At 38.0% G+C, this 16,215-nt stretch overlaps 4 protein-coding genes and 1 pseudogene across 9 annotated transcripts; all 5 read right to left on the minus strand.

Annotated features, from left to right (window-relative positions):
• Nucleotides 1-568: 568 nt before the first annotated feature.
• Nucleotides 569-3,824, minus strand: LOC125194465 (G-type lectin S-receptor-like serine/threonine-protein kinase At4g27290). 3 transcript variants are annotated; one of them, XM_048092698.2, is made up of 7 exons: nt 2,536-3,824; nt 2,134-2,271; nt 1,927-2,048; nt 1,625-1,835; nt 1,307-1,544; nt 1,081-1,231; nt 569-994 (listed from the first exon to the last, which is right to left on the minus strand). In XM_048092698.2, the coding sequence occupies exons 1-7, from the start codon at nt 3,797-3,799 to the stop codon at nt 689-691; spliced, it is 2,430 nt and encodes an 809-aa protein (XP_047948655.2). In that variant the 5' UTR covers nt 3,800-3,824; the 3' UTR covers nt 569-688. The 3 variants fall into 3 exon arrangements, with proteins under 3 accessions (XP_047948655.2, XP_047948654.2, XP_047948656.2); XM_048092697.2 differs by having other exon boundaries at nt 1,927-2,051; XM_048092699.2 differs by having other exon boundaries at nt 817-1,013; nt 1,927-2,051.
• A 376-nt stretch (nt 3,825-4,200) lies between these two features.
• LOC125195049 (G-type lectin S-receptor-like serine/threonine-protein kinase SD1-1) lies at nt 4,201-5,553 on the minus strand. The gene is made up of 4 exons (XM_048093253.2): nt 5,343-5,553; nt 5,015-5,252; nt 4,791-4,941; nt 4,201-4,711 (listed from the first exon to the last, which is right to left on the minus strand). The coding sequence occupies exons 1-4, from the start codon at nt 5,545-5,547 to the stop codon at nt 4,394-4,396; spliced, it is 912 nt and encodes a 303-aa protein (XP_047949210.2). The 5' UTR covers nt 5,548-5,553; the 3' UTR covers nt 4,201-4,393.
• A 61-nt stretch (nt 5,554-5,614) lies between these two features.
• On the minus strand, nt 5,615-7,355 carry LOC148928541 (G-type lectin S-receptor-like serine/threonine-protein kinase At4g27290; annotated as a pseudogene).
• A 280-nt stretch (nt 7,356-7,635) lies between these two features.
• LOC125194462 (G-type lectin S-receptor-like serine/threonine-protein kinase At4g27290) lies at nt 7,636-11,421 on the minus strand. Of its 2 annotated transcripts, none has more exons than XM_048092689.2 (8): nt 10,041-11,421; nt 9,668-9,811; nt 9,433-9,554; nt 9,153-9,363; nt 8,810-9,047; nt 8,586-8,736; nt 8,141-8,506; nt 7,636-7,950 (listed from the first exon to the last, which is right to left on the minus strand). In XM_048092689.2, exons 1-7 carry the CDS (start codon nt 11,329-11,331, stop codon nt 8,213-8,215), a joined length of 2,451 nt encoding a protein of 816 aa, XP_047948646.1. In that variant the 5' UTR covers nt 11,332-11,421; the 3' UTR covers nt 7,636-7,950; nt 8,141-8,212. The 2 variants fall into 2 exon arrangements, with proteins under 2 accessions (XP_047948646.1, XP_047948645.1); XM_048092688.2 differs by having other exon boundaries at nt 9,433-9,557.
• A 280-nt stretch (nt 11,422-11,701) lies between these two features.
• On the minus strand, nt 11,702-15,583 carry LOC125194464 (G-type lectin S-receptor-like serine/threonine-protein kinase At4g27290). Of its 3 annotated transcripts, none has more exons than XM_048092695.2 (8): nt 14,253-15,580; nt 14,021-14,164; nt 13,797-13,918; nt 13,509-13,722; nt 13,179-13,416; nt 12,954-13,104; nt 12,424-12,835; nt 11,702-12,337 (listed from the first exon to the last, which is right to left on the minus strand). In XM_048092695.2, exons 1-7 carry the CDS (start codon nt 15,502-15,504, stop codon nt 12,542-12,544), a joined length of 2,415 nt encoding a protein of 804 aa, XP_047948652.1. In that variant the 5' UTR covers nt 15,505-15,580; the 3' UTR covers nt 11,702-12,337; nt 12,424-12,541. The 3 variants fall into 3 exon arrangements, with proteins under 3 accessions (XP_047948652.1, XP_047948651.1, XP_047948653.1); XM_048092694.2 differs by having other exon boundaries at nt 13,797-13,921; XM_048092696.1 differs by lacking the exon at nt 11,702-12,337 and having other exon boundaries at nt 12,697-12,835; nt 12,954-13,060; nt 13,797-13,921; nt 14,253-15,583.
• Nucleotides 15,584-16,215: the final 632 nt, after the last annotated feature.

Consider the following 16,215-nt stretch of genomic DNA (forward strand, 5'->3'; position numbering starts at 1 on the left):
CCGCTGGCACGGACGGACAATTCGCAGCGGCGGACGGACGAGCTCGTGACGGACGCCACGGACGCAGATGCTCTTAGTCTTAATCCTAAATTCAACTATTGCAATTCATCTGACTTGTTTGACAACTAATTTGGCAATTCAGTGATGATTTTGATCAAATGATTAATTATATAAAAATAAAATAAAATAAATTCTCCTATTTTTATTTGATATAATACATGTGTATGGAGTATTTCTATTAATATAATATATAATAATAGATAAACGAATTGAAAAATTCAAGCTCATGATAAGAACTATTCTAAATTCTAAAACATGTGTTTAAAATTTATAGAACTGTATATAGGGGCCCTATGTTTCATTTTGATTTTACAAATCTTCAATTAGATTTGTAAAATGTCAATATCCATCCTAACATATTTTCATATTTTAAATCATTCAAAAGTCTTCTCATAGAATGTCAATTTTTTCTACTGTATAAACTATGAGGAGCCTTTGCTATGTAGGCATATAGTAGATGGAATGGTTTCTGGTTCAGGAAATGAAATTGGAGACAACACAAATCAAGTGGAACTTTTGGAATTGCTAGAACTTTATTCCTTATTTCTACTAGTCATATAAAAAGAGCAATATCAACATTTGACACTTATTTGCAAAATAAATTTACATACATATTTGCATAATGTCTTCACCTGGCCTCCAACTCAGTAATGGTGATTGTCTTATTCCCTGACTCAACAAATGGTGAAGAAGTACCACTACTGCTTGAACTTCTTTCGATGAAAAATCCGGGCTGTTTTGGTTCGGGCAAAACTGCTCCATCACTTGCTAACATCGAAAACACTGATGGCATGGTTGGCCTATCGTCTGCGAATTTCTGAACGCATAATAACCCGACTTGCATGCATCTCTTCACTTCATTCTCTACAAATGTATTCTTCAAACACTCATCCATCAACTCTATTATCTTGTTTTCTTTCCAAAGCAACCATGCCTGCCAAAATAATAACCAACTAATTAAGGTGTTAATTTGACATTGCATTTCTACAAATCAAAATGACATCAAAGTATTAGTATTACATGGCCCAAGAGATTAAGATAGTGATCTGTGTGTTCATATCCTCTGTTCTTCTTTCCACTAATTATCTCCAGCACCACCACTCCAAGACTAAAGATGTCAGATTTCATTGAGAATTTCCCATCAATCGCGTATTCTGGAGCCATGTAACCACTGCATGAAATTATTCATCTTAAGGCCACCATAGAAAATAACAATAGAATGTGACCATGTAAAGAAGAAACTTACAATGTCCCAACAACTCTTTTTGTTCGCGCAAGAGATTGATCCTCTTCGAAAATTCTTGCTAACCCGAAATCTGATATTTTTGGAGTTAAATTTCCGTCTAGTAAAATATTGCTTGTTTTGAGATCCCTGTGAATAATCTTTAGTCTGGAATCGTGATGGAGATATAGCAGACCCCTTGCCGTTCCCATGATAATATCGAAAAGCTTAGGCCATGTCAAATGTGTTCTCCGACTGTTATCTGAAACATGTGAATGTTAACTCTTTGAAAGAGTCAGATATATGAGATATTTTACAAACCAAATAATAGTAAGACTTTACCAAAAACAAAATAATCGAGGCTTTTGTTATCCAGATATTCATAGATCAGCATCCTTTCCTCTTCTTCAATGCAACATCCCAAAAGTCTAACAATGTTTCTGTGTTGAAGTTTCGCAATTACCATCACTTCATTTCCGAACTCTTCGAGACCAAGTTGTGAAGATCTCGACATTCTTTTGACTGCTATTACTTCGCCTGTTGGCATGTACCCCTGCTTATGCATGTGTGACCATACAAATAAACATGTCTGTCAAACTATTGTTTTTTTGTTCAACTTGTGCACTCTAATTTGATATAATTACCTTATAAACAGGACCAAAACCTCCATGTCCAATCATGTTTTCCACGGAGAAATTATTTGTTGCTTGTAGAATAGTTGCCATCTTGATTGTAGGTAATTCTACATCCTCACTATTCCTTTTTACTGCTAGAAAAAGGAAAAATAAAATAAAAATTAAAGCCTTGAGAGTTTATGCTTTGATCATGAATGAGCTTTCTTTCTTTGTTACCTTGCCTTTTTCGTCTTGCCACGAAAAGTACACTTCCGTTGATAATGGCCGAGACAAGAACACCAGAAACAATTGATATCACTATTAACCTTGTAGGCCTTTTCTTTTCCTTCTCCTCCTCTAAACCCATGTCAAAATCTACAAGAGAAATCCCCAATCAATGTAACTAGAGTGGATGTTCATGTTTTATAACTAAAGACCTCTCTCACTTCATGGATATAAGTTTACACATTGTTCTTATTCAGACCAACTTCTACAGTTAAATCTATTTTTTTCACTCCCTAATCTTCTAATTAATAGTAACACTTTATTTAACAAAATGTTGCTATAAGTGCAAGTAAAGTATCAATGCTGTGGTGAGTTGAGAGAGTGTAAAGAAATGGTTATAATGAAACAACGTACCAAATTCAGATGTCGGTACACGGATGTAGATGTGTTGGTTATTATACGCTGAAGGAAGTTGCTTGGTATCAATGAGATCATCAAACCACATCAAGCAGCCAGTGCTTCCAGTAGTAATGAAGGGATTAGCAAAAGCAGTGCAGCCACAGTTTTTTAAGCACTCAACTCTGCACTCACCAAGGCTCATGCTTGTATTCAACCAAAACCTCGACATATCCGGAAATTTGACCCCAACAACCTGATGAAATCCATCTCCCCCATTGCAGTTCAATGGTTTAGTTCTAGTGCATCCACCCGACCAATCTTGAAGGTCCCAATCCTTTTGGAACTTTGGCGCAAATCCTTTTAAACACTCGCATCTAATCGGCCTATCAGGTTTGCAGATGCAGTTAGGTCCACAGGTAGCATATTCATCGCATGTATCGAGAGGAAACATAGTGACAAGATTCCACTTGTCTCTTCTGAGATTCATGGTATGGCACAAGATCGCGCCAGATGTATCTAAAGTGGCTCTCACCAGAAGTAAGCTCTGGTAGGGCTCTCCTACAGATATCATCCTCTCCTCTCTGAAAACAAACTCTGGTTTGTAAACGGCACTGGGAAATTTTTGAGCACCCGCATAACATATCCCGTTCCACTGTCCAAGCCGGTATTTTTTCATTCCCCCTCTCAGAGTCACCATCTGAGCCAAGCCCCGGTTTTGGATCCTGTGAACGTATTCCCCGGGAGAAGGATCGTCTGGACTTCTCCATGATGTCAAATACCTCTCAACACCAGCTTCATTGTCATCCACTATTTTCATTCCTGGTAACAAGGTGTCAGTTGGATAGTCAAAACTCTGCCATAGGTACTCTTCGGTTGTAGAGCTCGTGTCGTGTACAAGAACCAAGTTTCCCGAGTCCAGGAGGTGTAACACTGGATTTGAGGCCACCCTCGATGAATTCGCCAACCAGATGATGCTTCTGCCACTGCTTATAACAAGACTTGCATTTTCAGAAATCATCAAAACTGGTGATTCTGAGGCAGAAATGGGATGGTTTCTATTGGCAACCCACACTACAACATCTGGTGTGTTCTTGTACCATATTCCCAGGAATCTCTTCAACGATTTTCCAGGTGAAAAAAAGCCGGTTTCGAAAACTTGGTTTTGAGAAACAAGAGTCTGCCCAAACACAAGCTTTTGATATGGAAACAGTATGTGATTCTCAGCTGCTCCAACTGTTAAACTTAGAAAGGAGATTGTAATAAAAAAGAATTGTGCCATATTATAATCTGATTGCAAGAATAGTTTTGACAGCATCCTCATCCTCCCTTAGCTAGTTATTACTCAACCGCCTCAAGACATATATTCCATTATTTTTTTAATTTCTGTTGGTAGTCAAAATTGACTAGCAGTTTTTCTTTCCAATGAAAAGTAAAATCAAACTATTGACTAACTTGCCAAAGTCTACATGATTGACAACATATTTAAATAAAATACAGTTGAATATCTCATACTCATTGATTAAATCTTCATATTGCAATATTGACACGCTGGGTTACACAAATATACTAAATATAGCTCTGGTTATTGTTACAAATCTTTTCTACTTTTACACTATAGATAATGTTAATAATAAAATCTGTAGAATTTGAACTGGGTTATTTGAGATGTATATTGAATACTTTACTTAATAGTACTCATTATGATTTATGAAAATTTGAATGAATGATCAAAACAAGTACATAAGTCTATGCTCAAAGTTTCATCTCTCTATGCCTTTGATATAACCATTAATTCTGAGTAAGGACAATATATCAAAATTAAAAAAAAAAAAACAGAAAATATACAGTTATGTTGAGAATGTTTGGGGTGTCCTTATCTGGCCTCCAAGTCAGTAATGGTGATTGTTTCCTTCTCTGACTTAATACATGATGGCGAAGCAATATTTCCGACAGGCACAAGGTTTGATCTTCTCTCCATGAAAAACCCGGGCTCTTTTGGCTGGGGTAGATTTGCTCCATCACTACTCAACATTGGAATCACTGATGACATGGTTGGCCTATCCTCTGCAAATTTCTGAACACATAATAACCCCACTTGCATGCATCTCTTCACTTCACACTCCTTAAATGTATCATTCAAACATTCATCCATCAACTCTACAATCCTGTTTTCTTGCCACAGCAACCATGCCTGTCACAATAATAAACACCCAAATTATTTGAACTTATTCTTATAAATGAAAATGCAATGAAAGTATTTATGTATATACATGGCCCAAGAGGTTATGATAGTGATCTGAGTGCTCATATCCTCTGTTCCTTTTCCCGCTGATTATCTCTAACAACACCACTCCAAGACTAAAGATGTTTGATTTCTCCGAGTATTTCCCGTCCATCAAATATTCGGGAGCCATGTATCCACTGCACAAAGTTATTCATCTCAAGGCCATTCTACAAAACAATGGACTACTTTGATCATATGAAGGAAGCTTACTATGTTCCAACAACTCGTTTTGATATAGCAAGAGACTGATCCTGTTGGAAAATTCTTGCTAGCCCAAAATCTGATATTTTTGGAGTTAAATTTCCATCTAGTAAAATATTGCTTGTTTTAAGATCCCTATGAATAATCTTTAATCTAGAATCGTGATGAAGATATAGCAATCCTCTTGCGATTCCCATAATAATATCATAGCACTTAGGCCATGTCAACAGTGTTCTTCGACTGTGATCTGCAAACATAGAACAAACACCATATCAATTTTAACAGTGGATGAAGGATGTATGTAGGGGATTTCACAGATAGATTAATTAGAGTTTACCAAAAACAAAATAGTCGAGGCTTTTATTTTGTAGGTATTCATAGATTAGCATCCTTTCCTCTTCTTCAATGCCACATCCCAATAGTCTGACGAGGTTTCTATGTTGAAGTTTCGCAATCATCATAACTTCATTTCTAAACTCTTGAATACCTTGTCTTGAACATCTGGACAATCTTTTGACCGCAATCTCTTCTCCAGATGGCATGTTTCCCTGCTTATTCATGCATGTAAAGATTCTGAATTATTGTTTCGTACAACTTCAGCACTCTAATTTAGTAGTAGATAACCTTGTAAACAGGACCAAAGCCTCCAACTCCAATTACGTTTTCCATGGAGAAATTATTTGTTGCTTGCACAATAGTTGCCATTTTGATCACAGGTAATTCTAGATCTTCATTATTCTCTTTCACTGCTATATTAAGCAAAATGTAAAATAATTAACTTGACTTCCTGTTTTGAGCATGAATAAACTATCTTTAAAAGATTACTACAAAAGTTGATTTGTTACCTTGCCTCTTTAGTCTTGCCAAATAAAGTACGCCTCCATTGATAAAGGCTGAGATGAGAACACCCGAAGCAATCGATATCAGTACTATCTCCATAGGCCTTTTCTTTTCGTTCTCCTCCTCTAAACCCGTGTTAAAATCTACAGGAAAAACCACCAGTCATGTCATATGGCTTTCATTCCTTTGCTGTGTAAAGTAGTTAGGAGTTACCTAGTTCAGAAACTGGAACACGGACATAGACGTTCTGCTTACTATCCGCTCCAGAATGTTGTTTGATGTCAATGAGGTCACCGAACCACATCAAGCAGCCAGTGCCTCCGTTAGTAATGAAGGAATTAGCATAAGCCGTGCAACTAGAGTTTTTTAAGCACTCGACTTTGCACTCATCAAGGCTCATGCTTGTATTTAACCGAAACCTTAACAAATCAGGATACTTGACCCCTCTCACTTGTCTGAATCCATCTCCGCCATTGTAATTCAACGGTTTAATTCTTTTGCATCCACCCGACCAATCCTGAAGATCCCAATCCTTTTGTAACTTTGGAGCAAATCCCCCTTAAACAGTCGCATCGAATTAGTCTGTCGGATCTGATCCAGACACAGTTAGGACCACAAGCAGAATATTCATCGCATGTATCCAAGGGAAACATGGTGGCAAGATTCCACTTGCCTTTCCTGAGATTGAGAGTATGGCGCTGAACTGAACCAGATGTGTGTAAAGTGGATCTTACGAAAAGGGATGTCTCGTAGGCCTCTTCAATAGATATCAGCCTGTCTTGTTTGAACACAAAGAATGGTTTAAAAATGGGATTCGGATATCTTTGATAACCGGAAAAATGCATTCCATTCCACTGTCCAAGTCGGTATCGCTTTCTTGCCCCTTCCAGAACAACCATATCAGCCAATCCCCGGTTTTGGATCTTATAAACAAAATCACCTGGAGAAGGATCATCTGGACTTGTCCATGACGTCAAATACTTTTCGACGCCATGATCATCATCGTCCACCAGCACCATTCCTGGTAACACCGTGTCAGTTGATAGTCAAAACTCTGCCATAGGTACTCTTCTGTTGCTGTGCTCGTGTCGTCTACGAGAACCAAGTTTCCCGAGTCCAGGAGGTGTAAAACTGGATTTGAGGCCACACTCGATGAATTTGCCAACCAGATGATGCTTCTGCCACTGCTTATAACAAGACTTGCATTTTCGGAAACCATCAAAACCGGTGATTCTGAGGGAGAGACGGGACGGTTTCTGTTGGCAACCCAGACTATAACATCTGGTGTGCTCTTGTACCATATTCCTAGGAATCTCTTCAATGATTTTCCAGGTGAAAAAAAGCCGGTTTCAAAAACTTGGTTTTGGGAAACAAGAGTCTGCCCAATAACAAGCTCTTGATTTGGAAAAAGTATGTGATTCTCAGATGCCCCAACTGTTAAACTTAGAAAGGCTATTGTATAGAAAAAGATTTGTGCCATGTTAATTACAAGTGCAGCTGCAGAAGACATTTCTTAACCAGCAAATCATATTTATTCCCTTATTTCTTTCATTGAAGTCACTTCAAATTTCCATGCCAATTTGTTGGTAGTCAAAATTGATTTGCACTTTTTTCCTTTCCCATGGAAAGTAAACTCAAACTTTTGACTAACTTGCCAAACTCTCCATGATTTACAACATGTTTAAATAAATTGCAGTTGAATAACTCTTACCCATTAATTGATTGCAATATTGACTTATACAAATGCAAATTTCTCCAAGTGTAGCTCTGGTTCTTTGAATATTTTGAGATGTATATTGAATACTTTACTCAATACTCATTATGACTTATGATAATTTGAATGAATGATCAAAATACATAACTCTATGCTCAAAGTTTCATCTCTCTACCCTTAGCATAACCATTCTTAGTAAGGCCTAATATATCAAGACTTGAAAACAGAAAATATTCATCCATCAAATGGCCTCCAAATCAGTAATGGTGATTGTTTCATTCTATGCTCAGCTGCTCGAACTCTTACACTCACAAAAGCAATGAAACCGAGCACTATGGTAAAAAAATAACTGCGCCATATCTGCATCTCCGGAAATAACTCTGCTAACCCCCTGAACAACAATGGAGAAAGGAAAAGAAGGTGAGATTTTTAGGCTAAAGAGTAGAATTGACCAACAACAGCATTAAGGAAATTCTTCTTCTGTATATGACAGACGAAGGGAGACTGGCTTATATAGCGTAGGTAGATTTATGTTAGAGATTTAATACTATGTATGTTTTTGTAACAAGTTAAAATCTGACCTCGAAAATTTGAGTGTTAGGAATATGGATATCCCATTTACACAACTCTTGTGTTACAATTGCTGAATGATCTCATCTGGCCTCCAAGTCAGTAATAGTGATTGTATCATTCTCTGACTCAATATATGGTGATGTGCCGCAACTTCTTTCCATAAAAAACCCGGGTTCTTTTGGTTCGGGCAGAACTGCTCCATCACTTCCTAACATTGAAACCACGGACGACATGACTGGCCTATCCTCTGCAAATTTCTGAACACACAATAACCCCACTTGCATGCATCTCTTCACTTCACACTCCGCAAACGTATCATACAAACATTCATCCATCAACTCTACAATCCTGTTTTCTTGCCACAGCAACCATGCCTGTCACAATAATAAACACCCAAATTATTTGAACTTATTCTTATAAATGAAAATGCAATGAAAGTATTTATGTATATACATGGCCCAAGAGGTTATGATAGTGATCTGAGTGCTCATATCCTCTGTTCCTTTTCCCGCTGATTATCTCTAACAACACCACTCCAAGACTAAAGATGTCTGATTTCTCCGAGTATTTCCCGTCCATCAAATATTCGGGAGCCATGTATCCACTGCACAAAGTTATTCATCTCAAGGCCTTTCTACAAAACAATGGACTACTTTGATCATATGAAGGAAGCTTACTATGTTCCAACAACTCGTTTTGTTTTAGCAAGCGACTGATCCTCTTGGAAAATTCTTGCTAACTCAAAATCTGATATTTTTGGAGTTAAATTTCCATCTAGTAAAATATTGCTTGTTTTGAGATCCCTATGAATAATCTTTAATCTGGAATCGTGATGAAGATATAACAGTCCCCTTGCAATTCCCATGATAATATCATAACGCTTAGGCCATGTCAACAATGTTCTTCGAGTGTGATCTGCAAACAAGAACACCATATCAATTTTAACAGTGGATCCTGTGCTTGAGAAGTTACATGATGGAAGTACGGGATTTCACAGACAATTCTTTAATTAGAGTTTACCAAAAACAAAATAATCGAGGCTTTTGTTTTGTAGGTATTCATAGATTAGCATCCTTTCCTCTTCTTCAATGCCACATCCCAATACTCTGATGAGGTTTCTATGTTGAAGTTTTGCAATCATCATAACTTCACTTCTAAACTCTTCAATACCTTGTCTTGAACATCTGGACAATCTTTTGACTGCGATTTCTTCTCCTGATGGCATGTTCCCCTGCTTATGCATGTAATGATTCTGTATTACTGTTTTGTACAACTTCAGCAATCTAATTTAGTAGATAACCTTGTAAACAGGACCGAAGCCTCCAACTCCAATCATGTTTTCCATGGAGAAATTATTTGTTGCTTGCACAATAGTTGCCATTTCGATCATAGGTAATTCTAGATCTTCATTATTCTCTTTCACTGCTATTAAGCGAAAGGAAAAAATAAGTAGAGCCTCACTATTAACTTCACTTTCTGCTTTAAGTACTGAATAAAGTATCATTTGTAGAATGCTGCATAAGTTGATTCTTTACCTCGCCTCTTTAGTCTTGCCATTAAAAGTACGCCTCCGTTGATAAAAGCTGAGATGAGAACACCAGAAACAATCGATATCAGTATTATCCCCATAGGATTTTTCTTCTCCTTCTCCTCCTCCTCCTCTAAACCCGTGTTAAAATCTACAGGCAAAACCATAAGTCCATATCATTTGGCTCTCATTCCTTCTCCTCTAGTTTTATAACATGATATACAAATATCTTGAACTCCATTGACAGTAGGACTTGTACTTTCTCTTACAAATTGTTCCTATGCTTATTTATATTGGTTTTTGCAAACACATTTGATTCACAATATGCATGTACATGTACTATATCTCATGTTAAGGGAATTTAGTTATGAGAAAATTACCTAGTTCAGAAACCGGAACACGGATATAGACGTTCTGCTTACTGTCTGCTATAGAATGCTGTTTGGTATCAATGAGTTCACCGAACCACATCAAGCAGCCAGTGCCTCCATTAGTAATGAAGGAATTAGCATAAGCAGTGCAAGTACAGTTTTTTAAGCACTCAGCTTTGCACTCATCAAGGCTCATGCTTGTATTTAACCAAAACCGCAACAAATCAGGATACTTGACCCCTCTAACCTGTCGAAATCCATCTCCACCATTGCAATTCAATGGTTTAGTTCTAGTGCATCCACCCGACCAATCTTGATGGTCCCAATCGCTTTGGAACTTCGGGGCAAATCCCCTTAAACACTCGCATCTGATTGGCCTGTCGGATCTACAGATACAGTTAGGACCACAAGCAGCATATTCATCGCATGCATCCAGGGGGAACACGGTGGCAAGATTCCACTTGTCTTTTCTGAGATTCATCGTATGGCGCAGGATCATACCAGACGTATGTAACGTTGTTCGTACCAAATATGAGATCTCGTAGGGCTCTCCCAAGGAGACCAACCTCTGTTGTTTGAAAACAAAGGCTATCTTGAAAATGGGATTGGGATATATTTGATAACCGGAAAAGTGCATTCCATTCCACGGTCCAAGCCGGTATCTTTTCCGTGCCCCCTCAAGAACCACCATATCAGCCAAGGCCAAGCCTCGGTTTTCGATCTTGAAAACAAAATCACCTGGAGAAGGATCATCCGGACTTGTCCATGACGTCAAATACTTTTCGACTCCAGCCTCACTATCATCCACCATCTCCATTCCTGGTATCAAGGTGTCTGTTGGATAATCAAAACTCTGCCATAGGTACTCTTCTGTTGTTGTGCTCGTGTCGTCTACAAGAACCAAGTTTCCAGAATCCAGGAGGTGTAAAACTGGATTTGATGATGCCACGCCTGATGCATTATTCGCCGACCAGATGATGCTTGTGCCACTGCTTATAACAAGACTTGCATTTTCAGAAATCATCAAAACTGGTGATTCTGAGGCAGAAATGGGATGGTTTCTGTTGGCCACCCAGACTACAACATCTGGTGTGTTCTTGTACCATATTCCCAAGAATCTATTCAAAGATTTTCCAGGCGAGAAAAATCCGATTTCAAAGACTTGGTTTTGAGAGATCAAAGTGTGGCCAAAAGCAAGCGTTTCATTTGAAACAAGTCTTTGATTGTCAGCTCTTACACTCACAAAGGCAATGGAGTAAAGCAGTGAGGCGACAACTGCACTGAAAATTAGTTGCGCCATTTACAAATCTAATCACTCCGGAAATGAGAAGAAGATGAAGAGTGAGTGTAATAAGTTTAAAGGTTGGAATTATATTTCTAATCAAAGTTGGATTTGTTTTCTTTCCTGATTTCGGAATTTCACATGCACAAGAAATTAAATCTTGTAGTATGTAATAATTAGTTTGAATTTGGTGAGAGAATGTAAGGGTTGTGGGGCCCTTAACCATCTTAGGTATTTGGTGAACGGCAAGCAAAGGTGAGGTGGTCTATTAAGTAGTGATTGATTTTTAGAATTTGGCGATCAGAATTTATGTTGAGGTTTCATACAAAGATATCAGTATGTATGTTTCTAGAATGATAGCCTAAGCAAATGAGTGAACAAAAATAAGTGAGCAAATTGGATTGTATTAATTGGTATCCTTATCACAATCACAAGATTTGGAGAAGGGCATGGGAAATATTTTCGGAGCTAAATTAAAGCCAAGAGAAAATCCAGAGACAATTGTAAGAATTTCAACAAGAAGCACAATTTCATGCAAGACCGAATAGAGGCTCGATTTGATGAGCTAGTTCGGTTAATCAGCAACATCAAGAGCGGAACATGCGAGACAAAACAACCCCAGCAGAGACCGGCGGTGTAAAATATAATCAGAATGCTCCGGAAGACTGTCTAGGGCCTCATAGAAATGGAGGAGCAATTGCTGTCCAAAGACTGTCAACAACTTAACACCAATTGAATGTAAACTTTCTTTGCATACGAATTTGCAGAATATCTTCATCTGGCCTCCAACTTAGTAATGGTGATTGTTCCATTCCCTCACTCAACAAATGGTAAAGTAGTACTACTGCTTGAACTTCTTCCATAAAAAATCCAGGCTCTTTTGGTTTGGGAAAACATTCTCTGACTTGATATATGATGCTCAGCTGCTCCAACACTTCCACTCACAAAAGCAATGAAGCTGAGAACTGTGGTAAAAAATAACTGCGCCATGTCTGCAGCTCCGGAAATTAACTCCACTAACCCCCTGATCAACAATGGAGAAAGGAAAACAAGGTGAAGTTTTTAGGTTAAACAAGTACTAGTATATTCCATTCAAAGAGTAGAATTTACCAGCAACAGCATTAAGGAATTCTTCTTCTGTACACGACACACAGAAGGGAGCCTGGCCTATACGACTGGAAGATCACAGCGTAAGTAGATTTATGTTTGAGATTTCATATGTATGCTCTCATCTGGCTTCCAAGTCAGTAATAGTGATTGTTTCATTCTCTGACTCAATATATGGTGATGTGCTGCAACTTCTTTCCATGAAAAATCCAGGCTCTTTTGGTTCCGCCAAAACTGCTCCATCACTTCCTAACATTGAAACCACACACGACATGGCTGGCCTATCATTTGCAAATTTCTGAACACACAGTAACCCGACTTGCATGCATCTCTTCACTTCACACTCCTTAAATGTATCATTCAAACACTCATCCATCAAATCCATCATCCTCTTTTCTTTCCATAGCAACCATGCCTGCCACAATCAATACTTGTCCGTTTATTTTTCGATTTTTCTTATAGTACTACTAATATGTAACAACTTCTAATAAATTTCCTATATTTTAAATGATACTATCAAACTATTAGCATACATGGCCCAGGAGGTTAAGATAGTGATCCGAGTCTGCATATCCTCTGTTCCTTTTTCCACTTATTATTTCCAGCACGACCACTCCAAGACTAAAGATGTCGGATTTCACTGAGAATTTCCCATCCATTGCATATTCCGGAGCCATGTATCCACTGCAAAGAGTTATTATTCATCTCAAAGCAACCTATATATAATGAAGTAAATTGACGACATAAACAAATCTTACTATGTCCCAATAACTCTTCTTGTTTTCGCAAGGGATTGATCTTCTTCAAATATCCTTGCTAAGCCAAAATCTGATATTTTTGGTCTTAAATGTCCATCTAGTAATATATTGCTTGTTTTGAGATCCCTATGAATAATCTTTAATCTGGAATCGTGATGAAGATACAGCAGCCCCCTTGCAATTCCCATGATAATATCATAACGCTTAGGCCATGTCAATAGTGTTCTCCCACTGTGATCTGCAATCAATAAATTGAACGTGGATGAGTTTTTCTTGTTGAGATATGGCAGGATGGGATTTCACAAGCAAAATAATCAATGAAGGATATACCAAAAATAAAAAGATCAAGACTTTTATTCTGCAGATACTCATAGATTAGCATCCTTTCTTCTTCTTCTTCAAGGCAACATCCCAATAGTCTTACAAGGTTTCTATGTTGAAGTTTTGCAATCACTGTAACTTCATTCCTGAACTCTTCAAGACCCTGTTGCGAAGATCTCGACAATCTTTTGACTGCTATTTCTTCTCCTGATGGCATGTTCCCCTGCTTATGCATGTTAGCGTACAAGTAAGTACGTCAAAGTATTGTTATTGTACAACTAGATCACTCTCACTTACCTTATAAACAAGACCAAAACCTCCGGCTCCAATCATGTTTTCCTTTGAGAAATTATTAGTTGCTTGCACAATAGTTTCCATTTTGATCACAGGTAATTCTAAATCATCATCATTCATTCTTACTGCTAAAAAGATAGGAAAATGAATAAAATAATTCAGTATTAGCCTAAGTTTACACTTTGAACATGAATCAAGTATCTTTTCTACAGCAGTCTAGTTGTTACCATGCTTTTTTCGTTTCACCACAAAAAGTACACCTCCATTGATAATGGCTGAGATGAGAACACCGAAAGCAATTGATATTAGTATTAACTTTGTAGGCCTTTTGTTTTCCTTCTCCTTGGCCGCCTGAAAACCCACGTTAAAATCTGCACGCAGAATCACCCGGTTGATCTGATTCCAGCTATAAGAGTACTGATGCAAACAACTAACATTTGCAATATTGAAATGAGTTACCTAGTTCAGAAAGTGGCTGACGGATATAGATGTTTTGGTTAGCATCAGGTGCAGAAAGTTGTTTGGTATCCATGAGATCACCGAACCACATCAAGCAGCCACTGCCCCCGTTGGTGATGAATGGATTAGCATATGCGGTGCAACTACTGTTTTCAAAGCACTTAGATTCGCACTCAGCAAGGCTCATCGTTGTATTCAACCAAAACCTTAACATTTCAGGATACTTGACCCCTCTCACCTGCAGAAATCCATCCCCACCTTTTCCATTCAATGGTTTAGTCCTATTGCACCCACCCGACCAATCTTGGACGTCCCAATCATTGTGGAATTTTGGAGCGAATCCCTTTAAACACTCACATCTAATTGGCTTGTCAGGTCTGCAGATACTGTTAGGACCACAACTAGCATACTCATCGCATTTATCGAGAGGAAACATGGTGGCGGGATTCCACTTGTCTTTTCTGAGATTCATGGTAAGGCGCACGAGTGAACCGGATGTATCTAGAATGCTTCTTGTGAGAAGTGAGGTCTGGTAGGGGTCTCCAACGGATATCAACCTCTCGTCTCTGAAAACCATCTCCGGCTCGTAAATGCTATTGGGAAAGTTCAGAGCACCACCATAGTATTTCCCATTCCACTGACCAAATCGGTATATTTTGGCTGCCCCTCTCAGAATCACCACCTCAGCCAATCCCCAGTTTTGGATCTTGAGAACAAAATCACCGGGAGATGGATCATCCGGACCTCTCCATGATGTCAAATGTGTTTCCACACCGGCTTCACTGTCATCGACTATTTTCATTCCTGGCAACATGGTGTTGGTTGGATGATCGAAACTCTGCCATAGCACGCTCTTGTCGTCTAAAACAACCAAGTTTCCGGAATCCAAGAGCTGCAAAATTGGATATGTTGCATCCTCTGATGAAGTTGCAGACCAGGTAATGCTTTTGCCACTGCTTATGACAAGACTTCCGTTTTGGGAAAGCATCAAAGTTGCATCCTGTAAAGCAGTGATGGGATGGTTTCTGTTTGCGACCCAGACGACGACATCTGGTGTGCTCTTGTACCATATTCCCAAGAATCTATTTAGAGATTTCCCCGGGCGGAAAAAGCCTGTTTCGAAAACTTGGTTTTGAGATATCAAAGTATGCCCAATAACAAGTGGTTGATTTGGAAAAAGAGTGCAGCCATCAATTGCTCCAACTGCAAAACGCAGAGAGAAGATAAATGTTGTGAAAAACAAGTATGCCATGTTCTGGAAATAGTTATGCTTATGACTCTTTTGAAGAACAATGCCATAAAAAGAAGGAAGTATTACTACTATAATTGTAATAAATTTACAGGATGAAAGAAGTCTAGTCAATGAATTTGATATTTTAGAAGTGTAAATCATTTTTTCCATTCATACTTGTCAAACCTTGACCTAATATTTTGTTATCGGAGAATTTTGTTATCAGAGTGTTGTTGGAGTTGTGATTTCTTGCGATTTATTAATTTAAATAATAGTCTTTACGTAAACTACTGGAAATTATATTTTATAGTAATGTTCTTAAATACGGTTGAAGTTTTCCTTATGCGATTTTTTCAGATTGGGCTTCTGTTTCATTTGGAGAAAAGTCATAGCACGTGCATGGGTTTTGTATTATTCGAATGAGATGTGTATATATAATATATTCAATTGACGCCTATGCTTCGTATATTGAATGTGAAAATTGAAATGCTATTTGTCATCAATCAAGAAGTTTTGCCGATTTTAAGCTTTCTCGTTGACTATGTATTAACAAATTTAGTAGGTGGTTTAAACAAGTTCTTTATGTAAAAAATTTGGTAAAACTCTCTATAATGATTAACACTAAGAATAACGGAGGAGTATAAATGGTAGATCGGAAACATATCTTAATTCATATAGAATTGAATGGTAGAATTGGTTTATAACAATTATTTAATTTTGAGATATGACATA

The sequence above is a fragment of the Salvia hispanica genome, chromosome 4 (assembly GCF_029641045.1).
Source record: "Salvia hispanica isolate PSC_SH4W2 chromosome 4, Shi_PSC_v1, whole genome shotgun sequence".
Taxonomy (NCBI): domain Eukaryota; kingdom Viridiplantae; phylum Streptophyta; class Magnoliopsida; order Lamiales; family Lamiaceae; genus Salvia; species Salvia hispanica.